General features: G+C 48.3%; 1 protein-coding gene across 4 annotated transcripts; it reads right to left on the minus strand.

The window, feature by feature from the left end:
* Positions 1-1,625: 1,625 nt before the first annotated feature.
* Asb1 (ankyrin repeat and SOCS box containing 1) lies at positions 1,626-14,942 on the minus strand. Of its 4 annotated transcripts, none has more exons than XM_027951740.3 (5): positions 14,688-14,941; positions 10,738-10,879; positions 8,618-8,920; positions 3,161-3,546; positions 1,626-1,953 (listed from the first exon to the last, which is right to left on the minus strand). In XM_027951740.3, exons 1-5 carry the CDS (start codon positions 14,734-14,736, stop codon positions 1,826-1,828), a joined length of 1,008 nt encoding a protein of 335 aa, XP_027807541.1. In that variant the 5' UTR covers positions 14,737-14,941; the 3' UTR covers positions 1,626-1,825. The 4 variants fall into 4 exon arrangements, with proteins under 4 accessions (XP_027807541.1, XP_071475599.1, XP_071475600.1 ...); XM_071619498.1 differs by having other exon boundaries at positions 8,618-8,846; positions 14,688-14,940; XM_071619499.1 differs by lacking the exon at positions 14,688-14,941 and adding an exon at positions 13,450-13,467 and having other exon boundaries at positions 8,618-8,846; positions 10,738-10,884.
* Between the last annotated feature and the right edge of the window lie 5,121 nt (positions 14,943-20,063).

The raw sequence follows: 20,063 nt of genomic DNA on the forward strand, positions 1-20,063 counted from the left end.
ATAGCCAGCCCATCTCCAGTGACAAGAGACCCCTGCAGGATGGGTGGTCTATATGCAGGAGGCTCAGAAGTCCACATAACCTCCCCTAACTCACTAAAGCTCCTGCCCAAGCCATCCAACTCTGGGCCTAGTCCTACCTTGAGTGCCTCACAGAACACACCTGACTCTCTCCTGGGCTGGAGCCCACCCAGCACGTCGCTCCAGCTATGGCGGCCCCCACCTACCCTTCTCTCCTCTCTTAGGAAAGGTCTCTCTTACTCAGTCGGACCTGAGCCCAAGTCCCTCCCAGGGGCAGCATGGAGCCAAATCTCAGGGCTCAGGAATCCAGGCCACCACATTCCGACAGCTGGGCAAACGCCCAGGACTGGCTTTTCCCTCTGAATCACCTGCTGGCTTCTCCCTCAGAGCTGCATGTGTCCACACAAGGTGCCCAGTGCTCTGGCAGGGAGCCCACCCACGACACCTAAAGAGGTACAATTCCATCCTTAGGCTCTAGAACATAAAGGCCATATGTCACCTGCCTGGTTGGCTAAAACACATGTGATGCTAAGAATTATTAACATATCATCAATTTTGACAAGTTAGATTTTCACGTGGCAGAAATTCTAAACACTTAGGAAGTTTAGAATCACCACAAATCCTGACAATAGTCCTCAGAGGCTTCAACTGGCTAAATAACATTTCACTAGGAAATGCTCTGAGGCCACAGACCCTGGCCCCACCTGCCAGTGACCTTCACTCCTGGCTGCACAGCCTTGAGGGAGGAAGCAAGCCCCACCCACACAGCCACAGATACCTGCAGTGACAGTCATCTCTCCACAACTGCCAGCTCTGGACAAGTGGGAAAGACTTCTGGCCTCACTCCTCTCCCCTGCCTTAGACTCTAGACACAGCTACCAAAGCCGCTAGGCCCAGAAAGTGAAGGGCAGTCAACCAACACCAGATGTGTTGTCCACTGGACACCAGCAACTGAATGCCTGGAACCATCCAAGGACTGGAGACAGCGCCTCAGGTGTTTCTCATTATAACTGGCAGTGACAGCTGTTAGGATGGTCCCCATCTAAAAGTAGGCTGCCATATCCTGGCTGGTTCGTTCTCTGTGGGCCTCCTTAAATCAGTCACAGTCTGGAAGCTTCCTAAAGTGAAAAGGCAGAAAACTCCTGACACCATTGGCAGGAGGCTAGGTACAGGAGGTATGAGAATAAGTCGTGCACCGTGACCACCACACCCAGATAACACTGACAGCCCGCGCAGCCAGGAAACCATCCTTGAATGAAGGCAACTCACAAAAAGAGCATGAGAGTGGTAGGAAGTAGGGGTATGTCGAATGCACACACCAACCCCAGAAGCAGGGAAAACAAACTAGCAAGTTCATGAACTGCATTTCTGTTCCCTACTTAATTTTTTTTTTTTTTTTTTACCAAAACTCCATTTCATTTAGATATAAGGTTTTAATAGAATAATTAAATTGCAAAGTAGAAAAATAAATAAAAGCACAGTTCTGGAAAGTGCTAGGAGTCTTCCCTACTGGGGCTATCAGCAGGCCTCCAGTCTCACCCACACCTGCACACAACTTCATGGCCCATTTCATTAACATACAACTGCAAAAATCCAAAACAGAAGTATTTAGGAAGAACAAAATTAAGTTTTGTATGAGCCTCTCTGCTGACAATGACCCAAGGACTGTTTGTTCCGTGGCCCCAGCACCTGAGATGGAATTACAGTCCATGAGAACAGGCCGTCTCTTCACCAGCGATCGGCAGCACAGGATGGTTCACAAGATGCAGGCATCAGCGGTGGCTCTCCCTCAGATCACCTGCATCTTCTACTCATAAAGTAGAAACTTTTTAATGGGGTCTGGCAGGGGCAGCGAGGGAATCAGATGAAGTCGGTGTTTGCCAAGAGCTCTTCTCACGGCCACCCGGCACAAACTCAGCAAGGTCCTTGGAATGCCTGCAGAGTTGTGGGAAGAAACGGAGATCAGGGAAGATAAATTCCTGTCCCCACTGTGGAAGCCAAAGGCTGGCTGTGACTGACAGAGCCACACTAATGCCCAGGCCAGCCCTGGGAGCAGGATCTTATCTGCTCCTTCCATCTCCACAGCCTCTTAACCAGGGGCATCTGCTCACTGTAACAGCACCTCCTCTCTCTACTACATTTAAAACCCTAGACAAAATAAGAGCTGCCCACTGAAGGCAGATGCAAGCAACTGACCCTCACTATTGGGAGTCTCAGATGCTCCAAGGGAGTTGAGGGCCAAGAACTGAGGATTCATGAGGGGAGCAGGCTGACCATCTGCTCTGGGTCAAAAAGGCATAGCCAAGCTCCTGCCTGGGTTGGTGAAGAGGGTAACAAGTGACACTCAAGAACACGTATCTGAATTCAATCAGCACAGCTCCCAGCCTCACCAGTCAACTAATTTTGGAAGAGCTGAACAAGAGCACGCAGCAATGAACCAACCTATGTGAATTCAACAACAAAAGGCTTCAAGGTTAACGATCTGTGCAAAAGGTAAAGAGCTGAAAAGAAGTCATTATTGGACACTGGGCATCCAGGCAGAAATGGGGAAGGGGCACGCAGCCTGGAGGTCAGAGGACAACAAGGTCAGCTTCTGAGGCCCACAGAGAGCTACTGAGGCCAAGTGCACCAGCAGGCTCACTGATCAATTCCAAACTCCCTGTCATCAACTTATTCATTTAGCAAAACCTTTCCTTCAAAAATGAGCAAACTACAGACTTTATTCTAACAAAAATTACTTATCACATCATTCAAACTAATGCTATTGAGTGCAGCTAAAGAAAGGGATGTGAGGAACCCTAGAAAATGGGCTTATAGGTTTGCTCTTTTTAAAGCCACGTGAAAAAGAAATCAATGACTAACAATTTGTGGCCACAAAGCAGAGCAAAGGGGTAAAGAGAGGATAATTCTAAATATGTTGAAAACATACATGCACTTTCATAGATTTTCTGTTATCCGCTCATGGTGTTTAAGAATCACAGAAGAGACTAATCTGAACAGCCATTCTGGAAAACTGCTCGTCCCAACTGAGGATCTTGGCCAAGTGCTTAATTGGGTCTGTTTTGTTTTATTTTTAATTATTACCTCTTGCTCATTCAATCAATCCCACCAAACTATTCATCAGAACACTCTGACCACTTACTTCTGGCCTCCTTAAAGATCTGCAAGGCCTCGGGGTCCACCTTCCTTCTGCCCCTCGACTCTGGGCCCAATGAGTCCCACTTCACCAGGTTCAGGTCGGCTCCAAATTCCACCAGCAGGCTCACGAAGGCTGCTTCACAGCCATGACGCAGGACGGCATCCATGACACACCCAGGGGAGCCCCTGTAGAACTCCTGGGTGTTGACAGGACCATTGCAATTGAAGTCGGGGTTGGCCCCGGCCTGCAGAAGCAGCCTGAAGCACTGCAAGTTGTGGTAGGCCGCACTGATGTACAGGGGGCAGACCACCAGGGAGGTGAGCCGCCTGGAGAAGGGGGGTTGGGTGTCAGGAGTCAGGTGATGGTTGACATCGACGTCAGCCCCATACCTACAGGGGAGAGGAAAATCAGGCTTACAGTGGACTAACCAGTCCACAAAGACTGCCCCAGTCACCTTAGGAGGAAGGCTTTAACACAGTGACAACGAGAGCCAAGGAGGCTCCGGAGATCACAAATGTGGCCACCCCTCCACATAAGCAGGCCCTGCATTTGAGCATTCAACCAACTGCGGATCAAAACCTTTGGAAAAAAAAATTGTACTGAACATGAACGGTCATTTTCTTTCCATTATTCCCTAAATAATACAGCAAGATAACTATTCACATAGCACTTCCGTTAAATTATGTACCTTAAGTGATCTAGAGATGACTGACAGTCTACAGGAGGATGTGCATAGGTTCTGCTCAAATACCGTTCTCTAGGAGGGATTCAGCATCCTCAGATGAGTGTCCTCCAGGGTCTTAAAATATCCTGGAACCAATCTCCACAGATGCCAAGGGACAACTAAAGCTTATTCCTTCCAGCAAGATAAGGCAGTAAGTAAAAATGTGGATACCACTCACCCAAAAACCTCCTGTGGGAAGTCCTTCTGATCTTTACAGATCTAGGAATTCCAAGACCACTGAACCTACTTCAGAGTGAAGAAAAAGAAGGAAAACTTCCAAATTCATCTTATGAAATCAGCACAATAATCCCCAAACATGACAAAGGACATATACAAAGAAAAACTACCAACTAGCTTCATTTACAAGTACCAAGCTACAATTTTTCAGTAAGATATTAGCAAAGAAAATAATTAAGAAAGCAATATACTATGACCTCCTGGGGTCATCCCAAGAATGTAAGGCTAGTTCCAACATTAGAGACTCCATTAACAACACAATCCATCCTATTAACAGAACTAAGGAGAAAATCCTCTATCTCCACAGATACAAAGGTAAGGAGGTGCCTGTGACAAAACTCAACACTTAGGATTTCCTTCGAGTGATGAAATATATTTCCTCCACCCATGAGTCAGAAGTTGTGTACAGACTCCCAGGTGCTGGCCGCCCCGTGCACTGGTACTAAAGGTCCAACAGTACACTGGGGCCAAGGAAAGAACCAGACGAGTGAGACAAAAATGCCTCCCACTCACGGTTGCGACCAGTCTCCACAAAGGCCTACACACTGCCTTTGTGCATACACACAAAACCAAGTGAAAGATGAAAGGGAAGAGAAGACGTCCTCTGTGCTAGCAAAATAAATGTCAAAATGACAAAACTAAGCATAAACTTAATAAATGTTCAAAGTTTGCATGAGGAAAATGTAAAACACTAACTAAAGTGACAGAACCAGGCCTAAGAGAACAGAGACATGCCACATAAGCAACACTGTAATATCACTTTTCCCTGTGTTTGTTTGTTAAGTGAAAATACCTTTCCTAAACTAAGCTGGTTACAAATATAAGCAAATACAAATGGCATCCTTGGAGCCATATAAACTGATTATGCAATTGGAAGATAAAACAAGATGAAAAAGTCACTGCAGGGGAGGCAGCCCTACCTCAAGCACAGACTGCTATAAAGGCCTATAAAACAAAGGCACGTGGACAAGCCAACAGAAAGAACCACAGAATCTCACAGAAAACCCAGAAATGGACCAAACTGCATACAGAAATGCAGGCTATGGTTAGGTAGTACCTCAAATAAGTAGGGGACAAATGGACTTGCACCAGGATAAATTCAAATCAATCAGAATTAAAAATACAAAAAATATGAAACCATGTAGAAATCAGGAAAAAAACCTCTGGGTAAAACCTGCCTTATGGCTACACAAAATTAACAACCAAAAAACTTTCTTACATAGAAAAAAAACTGCACAAAATAAATAAAACAAAAAAATTAAAAATTGGGAAAATGCTATAAAGGGTTAATACCTTTAACACATAGAAATCTTCTAAATGGCAAAAATCAACAGCGCTTCATTGAAAAAACAAGCTGAAGATATGGACATTTATAAATGGCTCTTAGTCCCATGAAAAAATGCTCATCCTCAGTCAGAAAAGAAATGCAAATTAAAAACTATGCCACAATACCACTTCTCGCCTCTCACATTGGGAGAAAATCCAAAAATGTACTGACCAGTTTAAGGTCACCCACTGCTGGGGCAATATAAAATGGAACAATCTCTATGGAAGGGAAACTGTCAATTGCTACCAAAATCACACATGCATTTATCCCTTGACCCATCCATTACACTTCTTGGGATCTAGATTCCCAAGACACATTTGCAAAACTATGAAAAGATACACAAGCGAGGAGATTCACTGACGCACCACCTTTTGTAGCTGAGGACAGGAAAGCTCCCTCATGCCCATCAGCAGGGACTGGCTGAACTGTGGCTCATCTGAAAGCAGCAGGGCTCTGCTGTGACAAGTAAGGAGGAACCGCACTGCTCTGGGATGGCCTCCAGAGCGCACGAGTAAGGGAGAAAAGCAGGATGGTCACAGTGTGTGGTGTGTAGCACACACTCACACATGTGTGTCTGCTTATTGGTGACAATGAAAGGATAAACCGCAGAATTTTGTAAACGGTTACCTATAAGGGAGGGAGAAAACAGGACAAAGAAGACAAGATTAGAAGTTACACTTTTTAAAACATAACTGTTTCATAGATTTGATCTGAACCTTGTAAATATTTTGCGTAGTGAAATAAAATTAAATAAAAAACAATCCCTAAAAATTCAAAGTAAAAAGAAACCGATGAGCCCCACTGACCATCTAGCTGGTGCTGTCACGTCCTGCCCAACAGGAAGGACGTTCTTTTCAGACACACTAAACACTCGCTCGGTTAGCCTAGACCATGCCCGGCGTCAGCTTCCATTGCAAGACCCTAGGAGAGGGAGCACAGCTGGCCAGCGGGGCAGCATAACACAGCCCTACAACAGATGACTGAGTCCTTAGAGAAAGAGAATGCAAGACTGACTGGGGCCAACTGTAAGATGAGACTTGAATATGTCATTACCTGAAAAAGAAACTGCCCAAAGAAAGGCAGGACATGTCCAAAGGACACAGAGCTGGCTTGAAGCAGCTAATAGTGGCCAAACATGAGACAATTTGAGCATCAAAATAAATAACAGTAACACTGCACAGGAGCTCACTTGACAATCTAAGAAACCACGAGTCTACACTAATAAGTAAACAAACTTCTGAGATGAGGCACAGGCGAGACACATATACATATCTGTACGGGGGCCAAGTGCCTCTACAAAACACTAATTACAAAGAGAAGAAGAATTTTTATTAAGAAATCTGACAGACACCACATTAAAGTGAGCACCGGCAATAATGTGACCAACTGAAATCATGCAATCTGATAGGAGGTGACAGGCACACAGCCTCACTTCTGCAGGCCTCCTGCCCAAGATGTGATACCCAACTCTGGACTCACCACGAGCAGCCTCAGACCGCTAGCACAGCACCTGTTTCCTCGAGCCTTCACTGGCCCCAGACAGTCCTGGGATGTTTCAAAAGCCATGTCTTCACCTGAGTACTTCACTGAAACAGGAAAGGTCAATATGAAGGAAGACACGACGAGGATGCCCAGCGTGCAGGAGATGGAGGAGCAGATTTCCCTTACAGAAATGCCTGGCCAGCAATCCACCAACAATCACGTTTTATTCTCTGTCTCGTCAGCACCACTCCAAACATCCAAAAGAACTTTCTCCAGAAGCCAAAGTGATGCTTTCAGGCAACACAGGCCTGAGGACAAGCACCCAGACCAACAAGCCCACACGGTGATGTTGCTTCCACTATAAATGAAAACCTTAAAATAGTGGATGGGAAAGCAAAGAAAACACTATCATAGAACAAAAGACACTGACACATGCCTCTGATCCCAGCTACTTGGGAAGCTGAGGCAGGAGGATGGTGAGTTCAAGGCCAGCCTCAGCAACTTAGCATGACCCTGTCACAAAACAAAGCAAAAAAACATACGAGATATCAAATAAAGGAAATAATTTAAAAAGCAGACAACAGAATAGATGCTAACATCAGCTATGACAATGATATTAACTACATCAGAAAACAGAATTCCAGAATTCAAATAACTCTATATGAACACACACAGCTAGTTAAATTCAAGATTAAAACTAAATATTATATAATGCTATGTAAATGAGCTTAAATAAAAATGAGTAGTGTTCATTTGGATAACAAATTATAAGTAATAATTTTATGAGTTCAGGAAACATCAAAATTATTTAAAGCAAAACACAAGGGGAAACTGACAAAAGTCACAACAGTTGATTAGAGACTAACAAACTTCTCTAAATTTCTGGCAGATCTTATAATTAAGAAAAAAAAATGTAGGGCTGTGGCTATGGCTCAGTGGCAGAGCACTTGCCTAGCATGTGTGAGGCACTGGGTTCGACCCTCAGCACAACATAAAAATAAAACAAATAAAATAAAGGTATTCTGTCCATCTACAACCACACACACACAAAATTTTTTTTTTAAATGTTAAAAAAAAAAAAAGGAGGGATTCTAAACAGAATAATTTAGGCTACCAAACGTACTATGTGAATAAAACACCCATGGTCATGTGCTTTGCCCAAGCATCCACAACAATGTAGCCTGAGTTTAATAAATAATGTGAACTATAGGGTCCACATTACCTGAGCACACTACAATAAAATTAGAAAGTGATATTATACTTTCTCCTCTATAACTCTAGATCAAAGAGGAAATCAACTTCAATTATTTAAAAAATAATAATCTCAGCAATTTAACAATGAAAAAAGGAAGTTTAGAGGACGTGGCAAAGGCTATAAAAAAAAAGGTAAATAAATAAATGTTTACATTATTAATCAAGAAAAAAATGAAAAATCATTCATCGCAAAATCTTAAGGGAAAAATAAAGAGTAAAAAGTATATAAAAATGAATCATTAAGCAGAAACATAAGAAAACTGATAAAGCTAAGAAGTAGCCTTATTAAAATACTAGCCAAATACATGAGTGGCAAGTCTAATTTTAAAGAGGGAAAAACTAATACAGAAAGCAAGGAGAGTGACAGTGGGGGCTGCAGGAGCGTCAAGGACGTGGCCGTGTGCCCGGCAGCAGGCCTGAGCACCCCAGTACTGACCTGATGAGGGCCTTCAGTATGTCAGCTCTGCCCACTCGAGAGGCATGGTAGACAGGGGTGCTGCGGTGGTGCCGGCTTCCGTTGGGGTCAGCACCAGCTTCGAGAAGGATCTGGGCACTCTCCAGGTGCCCATTCACCACAGCCACATATAGGGCGGTCTGCCCCTTTACATCTACCAGGTCCACCTCGGCTCCCTTTCGGATAAGGAAGTCCACACAGTTCCCGTGACCTGCGGTGGCAGCAATTCTCAATGGCGTGCAGGGGAGCCAGCCACAGCACCAGACAGACTTTTCGTTGATGCGGCTACAGGGGAACACAGGGAATTGTGAGAGATGCCCCCAGGAAAGACTGGCTGTTCTGCCCTCTCACAATGACAATGTGACACAGAGGCTGCCCAAGGGGACCAATCACTCACTGTTAAATCCCTCAGGTTTAACAATGCCTCCACTTGTCTTCTGTGAGTCTTGACCCTGTGAGGGCTGGGCTGGGCTGCAATGGGCAGAGCTGGGCAGGGAAGGGCAGGGCAGGCACTGAGATCCCATTCTGGAGATGAGGAACCGGGGCTCAGGCGGAATGATCAGCATTAGAAGTTAGAGTCCTAGTTCTTAGATTTCCTGACCCAAAGCACTTTCCTCTACAAAGGAGGAAAAAAGGCACCAGACAGCACAGCATGGACAGGACCCTCAGTGGGAAGCCAGTTCAGGGATCTGAGCTCCTCTCACCAGTCACATGCTGTGAAGGCTGAGGCTGGGGCTCTGTCTGGGCCTTGCCATTATCACCAGGCCTAGGTGACCAATAAATCAGTGACTGAGGAGTCACTGTGATGGCACAGGGAATGTAGCCCTTGTCAGCCGTAGGAAACTGTCCAGACTTAGCTCTCAGAAGTGCAACCATCAGACGACACTACTAAGGCCTCCACTGACCCCCCCAGGTCAGCAACAGAGACGCAGTTTTTCACCTTTAGCTCCCAAGAGAATGCAGAACAAAGCTCAGGAACCCAGAGCACTGAACCAGGCACCTGTGGTAGGCAGCATGTCCCCAAACTAGCCCTTCAGCTAAGTACCAGCTTGGATAAGCCAATCAAGTCCAGAACTCATTACCAAAGAAAGAAAAAGAAAAATATCATAAGAGTTTTGCTGAATCTAAGAAAAAAGGAGGGAAATCCACAGAAAAGCAACATGAAACACCTGGAGGGACCTCCTTCACTCCACCATCACATCCGCAATATTAACTGAGCGGGGACAGTGAGTCCTTCACATTAAGTAAGTTAAAACACGGGTAGATTTTTTTTTTTAGTACTGATATCTGCTGTCATGAAATAACGCTAGGATAATGGAAGGACAAAGAGAAAGGAATATCTTCCTGGACTATTCGCAACGTTTTTCTTAGGAACCATCAACAGAAAGCAGCAGCACTGGTTCCAGTACACAGGCACTTCCATCAAATCACTGCCACCTAGTTCTAAAGTGGATGCTGAAACCCAGAAACAATACAGAGGGGTTTTGAGTTTAAAATGTACTTGGGACTCCAGTCCCAGACATACAAAGCAACCAGGAACACTCCAGAGAGAAGGCAGGCTGGGTGCCCCCCCCAGTGACCTACACAGGGAGAGAAAAAGGCAGGACTTTGGTGAGTAACAGCAAATCAAGAGACAAGAAGTTACAGGCAGGGGAACAACATGGAGGAACCCCACATCTTTGGGGTGAAGACAGCGGCCCACAGCAGACAACTGCAGGCCAGAGAGCACCAAAGGAAACCAACTGAGGAAGGTGGCTGTGGGTGCACAGGACACTCAGAAGGGCAAGGCCTACTAAAGAAGGTGACAGTGCCACCATCAGGAACAGCACTGAGAAAACTGATGTCCAGAGAGGCCAGGAGCTGCCAAAAAATATAAAGGACGATGATGGAGCTTCATTTGAACTCAGATCCCTGCCACTATTCAGTCACCTCTTAACAACTCTGATTATGCATCCGCAATCTCCTTTCCTTCCATCCTCAAAAGCTGGAATGTGCTCCTCCAAGCACCAGGGGCTTGGTCTGCAAAGCAAACCATGAACCACAGATCCACGCAGAGCCAAAGGGGCCTGAGAACCTGGAGCAGCCTGGGCAGCAATGCTCACCTCCGATAGTTCTCCTCTTGCAACAGGTTCCTGAGGGTCTGGAGGTCCCCCACGTAGGCTGCATCATGGAGCCTCGTGTCCTCACAGTGCTCCAGCGGATGGTCACAAAACTGCTCCCTCAGCCACTCCTTCAGATTAGGACCTGCACTGAAGAGAGGGGCCCCTGTTAGCACTGGAAACATCGAAAGGCCAACCAAAAAGACGTACCATCTGCACTAAGCTCTGCCTCTTCCAGCTACACAGGAGCTTTCAAACTCTCAATAGATAAATCACAGAAAAGACTATAGAGAGCTTCCCTTATAAAACTAGCACCTTCCTGACACCAAACCTAATTTTTAAAACAAACTTTAAAAAGATGACAGAACCAATGGTCAAACATACTTCAGAATACAGAAGCAAGATCCTAAATAAAAATATTAGCAAACCAAAATGTAGGAGACCAACCGTACACATGACTGAGTCGCACTCCCTGGCTGGGTGCTGAGGCGCTCTAATCAAGCAATGTGGCAGAGCTTTCCCCACCCTTCTTGGGTTCGAGGGTCAGTGTCTCGTCATGGGTGTGTCTTGTTACAGCCCCATGGTGAAGCTACACTCACCTGTTCCTTTGTAATATAACCCCTTGCCCTGCTTAGGATGGAATCTTCCACATACAAGTGCCTTGTGTGTGTCCCCTTCTCTTACTGTGCCCTTGGGTGTGGCCTACCCAGGTGTCAGTCAACCTGCTGACAGTGGACATCATGAAGACAGACTCAGCCCACTAAAATCTGACCCCTTGCCTCATTTGAATAGCTTCTCCTCAATAAAAGGGGACAGCACGTACTCTCTCTCTCTCTCTTCCTGCAGTCCCTTAAGGTCAGAGGAGCTGTCACAGCGACCCCAAAGAAAAAGGTATTTGTGTCTCTTGTGTGGTTATTTTGTGCAGCCCAGTTAGCCCAATTTAACTGGAGTAACCCCTGAGCCTTTAGTCGCTAATTGAAACCCGACACCGAAACAAAAACTACTGTATCAAAAAAAAAATCTTGGGGCTGAGGCTGTGGCTCAGCAGGTAGCACGCTTGTCTGGAATGCATGAGGCACTGGGTTCGATCCTCGGCACCACATATAAATAAATAAATGTCCATTGACAACTAAAAAAAATATATTTAGAAAAAATCTAGTGTGTAATTACTCTAATTTATCCTAAGTATATAAGGATATCTTAAAATTAAACCTAGAGAACTATGAAGGAGAACCTTAGTCATCTCCATCACAGAGAGACTCATGTGCCAATATCCTAGCACTAAGCAGGTGCTGTGGCCTGGCCTGCAACAGGAAGATGCTACACCATGCTACTCTGTCTATATAAACATGACTCATCACATACGCTACTGTACCCTCAGAGGTTCCTGTGTTGGAAAAGCTGTGGCTCATGGGAGGTCAGTGGGAGAGTACCTTTGGAAGTGACTGGGTATTTCTCATGGGACACTGGTTAGTTCTCATCAGAGAGTTGTAAAAACCTAAGCCTGGCCCTACCCAGTCGCTGGCTTCTGGTTTGGTGATGTGATCACAGTGTCCACCATTATGTTTGCCATTATTTGCCATGAGGTGATGCAGACAAAGGAGGCAGGGTACATTCATCAGAGCTTTGGCCATGTTGTTTAGACTTCCAAGACCATAAAATCAATAATCTGTGTGTGTGTGTGTGTACTTGGCAGTACTCATGACTGAACCCAGGGGCACTTTATCACTGAGCTATATCCCCAGCCCTTTTTTATTTTTAAACATGGTCTTGTAATTTGGAGGGACTGACTTTGATATTGTAATCCTCCTGCCTCAGGCTGCCAAGTAGCTAGGCTTACAAGTGTGCACCACCATGCCCAGCTAAGCCTCTTTTTTTTTTTTTAATGAATTTAGACTGCCTCTGTTACATCATTCCATTACATCAATGAAAGTGGACAGGTTCAGACAGTAACCTAAGATGAGTGCACTTTGCTTACAGAGCTACACTTTAATAAAAAGGAAAACTAAAATATATGACATAAATATAAATCCAACCCCATATACTAAAAGTCAATGAAGAAAACTAGGTTGAATAGAAAAATCATACCATGTACCAGGATGAGAAGATTCAATAATAGAGAAATTTTAAACAAAGTTTAACCAATAAATAAAGTTTAACTGATCTTTTTAGGGTTTTAATATCAGATATGACAAAATATTCTAAAATTCATTTATTTATTTATTAAATAATATTAAAGAATACTTATTTATTAAATAAATATAAGGAAGAATACCATTTTAGTAAGAATAATGAAAAAAAGACTCACCCTACTAGATAACAGACAGAATTTTATCAGAATAAAAAGATCAAACGGAATCAACTGTCCCGAAAGACATTAGTATAAAAAAACTTAATTTGTGATAAAGGGGCATCAAAATCAGAGAGGAGGGAAAAGGGTATTAAACAAAAGGTACCTGTTCAACTAGATACCTATTTGGATATAACTGAGTCTTCATTCACACCTTGGCCCAAATACACCACTGCCCAAAAGAAACTCCAAAATACTTAAAAGAGTTCAGCAACAACAACTGCACAGACAGGTGTGTGAGCAGAGAGCAGAAACTCAGACTGCCTGGATTCAAGTCCCTGCCCTGCCATATTACCCTAGTGTGTGACCAAGCACTTCCCTGAAGAAGCTGCCTTTTGTACGCAACTCAAATCTCCCTGGAGTACCTTCTGTATTCAAGAGTCAGTCACAGGTACAATGGGGGTGTAAGTATCTTTGCCCTCCAGGATTAGACGACCCAGACCCATCAGCAGAGGCCACAAGCAGCAGCAAGATTCAAAAACACACCGTTCTCTCACTCTGATCCCATAAGCAGACCTGCAGCAAATCAACAGGCAGACATGAAGCAGAACAGCCCTTTAAGCCACCACCTCATCCTCCTTCAGTGGTCTTCCTCCGCTGTAAGTATCCCATAGGTGCAATTAACATTGGGTGAAAAGGCTCAAAGCAGAAGTGGGAAGAAGTCAGGTGCAGGGCAACCACCGACTGTGAACAGGAGACCTACGGAGGGCTTTATGAAGCCCTGGGGGGCCTCCCTTTTTTGGCCTTTTACACCACCCCCTGGCCCAGCTCACTGCAGCTTCAGAATCTGCCTGTGTTCAAGAGTCAAAGACAACTTCACGTTCACATTTTTCTAATTAGCTACTCCAGTGACCACATAATCACCCCGGGATAACGTTTAAACCTCGCCCCTCCCTCTAACACACTAACAAAACAGTACAGCACACGATGCAAAAGGGGCCCTGTGAGGGGCAAGGCCGGCCTGTCCTCCCAGGACCCTCTCTACCTTGGGAATTGGCGGTCTGCCCTCTTTCCAACTGAACCCTCCACTCCAGTATCTCACTCTCACATGAGGCATTCTGGACCCAAGGTGCTGGCCGTCCCCGGGGCGGCCGTCCACACCGACCACGGCGGGCCCCTCTGCGCACTGCAGTCCCCCAGCTGAGGGTGCCGAACGCGTGGGGGAAGCAGGGAGGGACGGAACGGCCACGCGCACGGAGGCCGATCCACACAGCCTTCTCCCGAGCCTTCTGCACACCCGAGTGAAGGGTGATCAACTCTCTGGGCGGGAACTCTCGGGAACCAGCAGATGGACCTGTGAGGCACTGGGCGCCCGGGAGCTCGGACAGTGCCGACGAGGGGGTCCCACCGGGGACAGAGGGACCCTCTCCTGCGGTTTCCCTCCAGCGCTGGGGCGGCGGCTCTCTGCCGCTGGACGTGCCGGGTCCCTGGCGAGCCGCAGGCTGCGCGCCGCGGCCTCCGGCCCCGCGCCCTTTCAGCAGCCGGGTTAGCAAGCCGCGCAACCAGCGGCGGCAGTTACCGGGCCCGGTCCTGGGGGCGGGCGGCCTGGCCTCGGCAGGCCCGGACCCAACCCCGCGGCCCCGCGGCCCCGCGCCCACGCTACCTGCGGGCCCCGGCCCTGCCCGCCCGTCGGGGCCGCCGCCCTCCGCCATGGGTGCACCAGCCGCGCCTCGGCCCCGAAGCGGCCAATCTGCCCTCCGGAGACCCGGGCCGGAGAGCGCCCCGCCCGCCGGAAGCAGCGCGCCGCGATCACTTCCGGTTCCGGCGCAGGTCGGGGTCTCCACTTCCGGTCTCGCGGCCCTATTCAAGGGCGGAGAGCGTTGAGGGGGCCTGCGCGCCGATGCGTCCACGTAGAAGGCTGAGGAGCCTGGGAAAACGCGTCCTCTTGAGTCCGCCCTATCTGCCGGCCGGGAACCGTCGGTTGGCCGGGCCGGAGCGTGTGGGAGGGGCGGGGCGAGTGGGAGGGGAGGGGCTGTGGGAGGGGCGGGGCCGCCTGCGAGGGGTCCACGTGCCCAGTGCAATCACCTGCACTGCGGCGGCCAGAAGCAGTCCCTGAAGGGCGTCGCAGGTTTGGGGTCGCTCCACGTATTCTTAGCAGCAAGGCCAAGGAAGGGAATGTGTAAAGGTGATGGATAAATGCTCCCACAATTCCTCTCATGAACCAGGAATCTTGTCTTATTTAATTACAGGTAGCGCTGACAAATTGCATCAAGTGTCTAAATGCATTAGTGAACAAACGAATGACTTTTCCTGCACACTCGCAATTTCAGATATTGCACCATTGTCAAATTGTATGCTGCGATGGGGTTCGTAAGCATGGATACCCCCAGCTCCTTCCATTGCCCACTCTCCATACATGAGGTGGACTGCAGTGGAGAAAGCAGGGAGCACTCAAGGAGAGTGAAGAGCATCCCAGGTTCTAGAGGCAGAGGATAGCAGCAGGCTGAGACCAGAGGCCAGACACCACCCACCCCCAAAGAGGAGGCAGTTACTCTCTGGCCAGCCTGGTGTTGCTACACACTCCAGACTGGGCTGCGGGAGCCTCCTGGTGGGAGCTGTGATTCACAGGCACCCCCAGGGCCCATGCCCAGGCTGGCTCAGAGGCACAGTCCTGTTGGCCCAGATGCAGAGGATGGGACCACCTGGGTACAGGCCTGGCAGACCCTGCTGGGTGTTTTGGGGAAACGTGTTTGAGCTTGATAACAACAGTGAGTACCACTGAGGGTGACGCCCTGTGACACTGCCTGGCAGGGAACCAGGGTGTGCTTGGATCTCTGGCTCTGCTCCACAACTGCACATTGGAGCTCTTGAAGCCTCAAAAACACTGACGGCCAAAAATGACCTGAATGTGCATGAATGGGCAGAAAGATAAACATAACTTGGTCCACCCGTATAGCTTTCCATTTACAGAAGAGAGGGTTCTGACCCAGGCTACATGGGTGAGCCCAGAGGACCCATGCTCAGTGAAATAAGCCCACACAGGACAAATACTGCATGATCCCCCTCCTCTGAGGCCCCCAGAGGGGCTGGATTCATAGACGGGGAGGGCAGTGGTGGTGCCAGTGCCAGGTTGCTGGGGGAGGGAGGGAGGAATGGGGAGTAAGTGGGACTTTTTTGTTTGGTTTTTTTTTTTTTGGGGGGGGGGTGTTCTGTACTTGGGATTGAATCCAAGGGCACTTAGCCACTGAGACTCATTCTCAGCCTTTTTAAATATTTTATTTAGAGACAGGAACTTGCTGAGTTGCTTAAGGCCTCACTAAGTGGCTGAAGCTGGTGGTTGTTGTTTGTGGTGCTTGGGATGGAACCCAGGGCCTTGTGCATGTGAGACAAGTGCTCTGCCACCTGAGCTATAGCCCCAGCCCCGAGTTAGTTTTAATGGGAACAGTTTGAGAAGAAAAAGTTTTGGAGATTGGTTTGGTTACACAATGATGTAAATTGCAAATTAACACTATTGAACTGCATGCTTTAGAAAGGTTATAATGGGGGCACTCGCCAGGCACGTGCGAGGCTTTGGTTTGGTCCTCAGCACCACATAAAAATTAATAGATAAAATAAAGGTATTGTGTCCAACTACAACTGAAAAATAAATATTTTTTTAAAAGAAAGGTCATAATGGTAAATTTTAATGTATGTTTCTCCACAATTTTCATAAAACTTTAAAGATCCTGAAGTTGGCCTGGCTGTGGCCTGGGCGACAGGTATTGCAAAGCTCCTGGTGACTCCCGCGGGTACCCGGCTTAAGGGCCTGTCTCCATCCAGCGTAATGGTGCTGCTTTCTCTGGTCCCAGGAGGACCAAAGTAACTGTCCCTGTTCGTCATCAGCCTTCGTGGGAAGGCACTAAGTGGCCTGAGCAGAGCCTCACTCCTGTGCCTTCAGCTCCCCCCATGGACCTCTGCCACTGCCCTAAGAACAGTGGTGCCACTGGTCCCTGGTGGGAGGTGTCCCGCATCCCACCCCTGTTCGGCTCACGGCAGTGCGCAGCCAGCAAGTGGAAAGTCCACTGTCCCACTTTACCGAAACTGTGACCCCATTTTCAGGACCCCAAGGTCACAGCATGTGCCGGGCACCTTTCATTTCCGGTTGTCTGCACCATCAACATCACCAGCAGGGTGCCATGGTGGGACCTCTCTGGTGTGAAAGAGTTCTGTCCCCTGACCTCTGGCTTCCAAGGTGGGCTGGCAGCCAAGGACTTGAGCTGGGTGGACTGACGGACCGTCCAGGCCCATAGGAGGAATCACTGCTTTGTCCTCCCGAGCCGTCCCTATCCCCATTCGTGGCATGGGGAATCACGACCCTCTCCTCATGAATGTCACGCCACCTTGATCTATACAACATCCCTCTTGCTTTGTCTAGCACAGCAAAGACCTTTCAAGGCACAGAAAAAAATTTTAAAAAATCAAGACATGGTGAGAAAATAAATGTCCCAGAGCTGCAGTTCCTGCCATGTGATAGACAGAGGCCTGACTGTCCTCACACAGAAACAGCTAAAATGCCAAGTAAAATGTAAGAGCACATTGTCACATGCCTCCCTGGGGTGGGTCTTCAGGCTGCCCCAGAGGCCAACAGAGGAGAGAGGGCAGGAGCCCGGATGCCACCTTGTCTGCAGAGATAACTGCCACCACCCATTTGAACTTCCGCTCTGGCTGCTGCGTAGGGCGAGGCCAGGATCAGTCTGCCTGTGGGAAGCTGGTGAGTCAGCACCCTACAGAGCACACCTCAGGGTGAACAGCAACATAAACAACAAAATAAGCACCCACAAAAACAGACATCTCCCCAAGGAAGTTATACAAGTGACCGGTGAGACCTGAAAAGATACTAAACATCAAGAATCTTAGGGAAATGCAAGCCAGACCACCAAGCAGGACCATTTCACTCCTCTAAGGAGAGCACGGTGAGAACAACAAGAGGGGTCACGGGATGTGGATGAATCAGACCCCTTGGGCACAGTTGGTGGGAATGTGCCAACAATATGGCGGGTCCCCAAAAAACTAAGTACAAAATCATCATGTGACCAAGCAAGTCCACTCCTGGGCACATCCAAAAGAATTGACAGTAAGGACTTGTGCATTCTCATCCACAGCAGCATCCTTCACAATAGCCAAAAGAGGGAAGCAGCCTAGGGATCTGTCAGACGAATGGATAAAAAAGTTGCATATCCATATAATGGAATATTACTCAGCCTTACAAAAGGAAACCCTGAGGTGCTGCAATATGGCTGAGCCTTGAGGACATTATACCAAGTGAATACGGAGTCACAGAAGGACAGACACTGTAGGACTCCACTTCATGAGGCCCCTAGAGACAGCAGATGAGGACGGCTGGGGGTGGGGGTGGGGGGTGAACCAGAGCTGCCACGTCCGTTCTCAGCAGAGCAGCTGACCACAGCGGCACAGCAGTTCGAGGATGCTAGCGAGGCGGGCAGCAGCCGTGGGCAAGGTGGGGGGCTCCATGTCATCTGTATCTTATCTGCCACCACCCATTTGAACTTCCGCTCTGGCCACATAAACAACAAAATAAGCACCCACAAAAACAGACATCTCCCCAAGGAAGGTATACAAGTGACCGGTGAGACCTGAAAAGATACTGAACATCAGGGTTAAGTTTTTAAAAAAACAACCAACCCTCATTTTTAAAAATATTTATTTTTTATTGCAGTTGGACACAATACCTTTATTTCTATTATGTGGTGCTGAGGATGGAACCCAGGGCCTCACGGGGGCTAGGTGTGCACTCTACCCTGAGCCCCAGCCCCGGCCCCTAACCGTCATTTTGAAAGGAGTAGTACTCTTAAAAAAAAGACAGTGAGCCCCTCGGCAAACCAAGTCCTGACCCCAGCAGCTGCGCTGTGCACAGTGTGGACGTGTCCGCTGGGGCCAGAGTTCATCTGCACCCAGGAAGACAGGACCCTCACGGACACAGGCAGGCAGGACATGGGGAGGTTCAACGTGGCAGATGCGTCACCTTTGTTTCTTCAATAACGGCCACGGGACTCCTGACCGCGTGACTTGCCAGCACAGGCCCACTCCTGTCCACCCCTGGCACTCAGCCCCACCCAGTGCCAGGCAGAGTTTGGGCAGAGGGCTTTGGAGGACGGAGAGGAGAGGAGCTGCAGGGCCAGGAGGTGGCCACGCAGCCCGGAGCCGCCCACAGGCCCGGCTCACTCTGTCCAGCTTGCCCAGAGCGGTCCTTGTGTGGGTAAGCCGCGACCTCTCCATTCTAAGGAGCCGAGGGCTTGAACACCACACACGGGGGTTCTGGCAGATGGCAGTCACAGCGAGGGCAGCAGAGAGGGCGCTGCAGCGCCACAGGCAATGGAGAGGCTCCCGAGGAACCAGGGCCGCTCCAAGGCCTTCAGGAGCCTGACCGGGCACCCAGGCTTCAGCCCTCAGCACCCCCAGCCGCGGAGCCCAGGGAAGGTTTGATTTTGAAACTGTCTGCACCAGTTTAATGCCTGAAACTCGCGCTCTAAGAGCTTTTATTGGAAGGTCTGTCTATTTTTAAAAGCATCCTGGTGTTTGCATGGAAACTGCCCCAAACACCTTCCCGGAAAGCCATATCCTTCCCCTGGAGGAAGCTGAGCTTGTCCTCTCCCACGTCGTGGGGTGCAGCCATGGGAGGTCAGCTTCGAGGCGGGTGAGCCACGGGGGGTGGGATGGGGCTGAGTCCAAGCCAGTGGAGCCCTCGGGGCTGTGAGAGGTTCGTGGGCCCTTCCTTCATAAAAGATATTAAAAGTTCTACTTTATGACTGCATTGATGTGAAGACAAATATGTTAATGGTATACAGTACATTTACTTCAACTACGGGTCCATTTTTCTGATTATAAAACATTAAAACACCCGGGCTCCTAAGAGCGCCCTGAATACTGGCGCTGGGCCCACTGGGCTGAAGGCCAGCCCGCCCCGCCACACTCCCAGGCTAAGCAGCTGAGGCCTTGGGTTGGTGCCCTCCTGGCCTGATGAGTCTTCTCAGCTGGACTC

The sequence above is a fragment of the Marmota flaviventris genome, chromosome 11, assembly GCF_047511675.1.
Source record: "Marmota flaviventris isolate mMarFla1 chromosome 11, mMarFla1.hap1, whole genome shotgun sequence".
Taxonomy (NCBI): domain Eukaryota; kingdom Metazoa; phylum Chordata; class Mammalia; order Rodentia; family Sciuridae; genus Marmota; species Marmota flaviventris.

Excerpts from the sequence above, each read along its gene's own strand:
- Asb1 (XM_027951740.3), bottom strand. The coding sequence starts at position 14,736 with ATGGCGGAGGGCGGCGGCCCCGACGGGCGGGCAGGGCCGGGGCCCGCA. Across the intron at positions 10,880-14,687 it reads GGCAGGGCCGGGGCCCGCAG|GTCCTAATCTGAAGGAGTGG; the intron begins GTAGCGTGGGCG and ends TCTTCAGTGCAG. Across the intron at positions 3,547-8,617 it reads ATACTGAAGGCCCTCATCAG|GTATGGGGCTGACGTCGATG; the intron begins GTCAGTACTGGG and ends TCTCCCCTGTAG.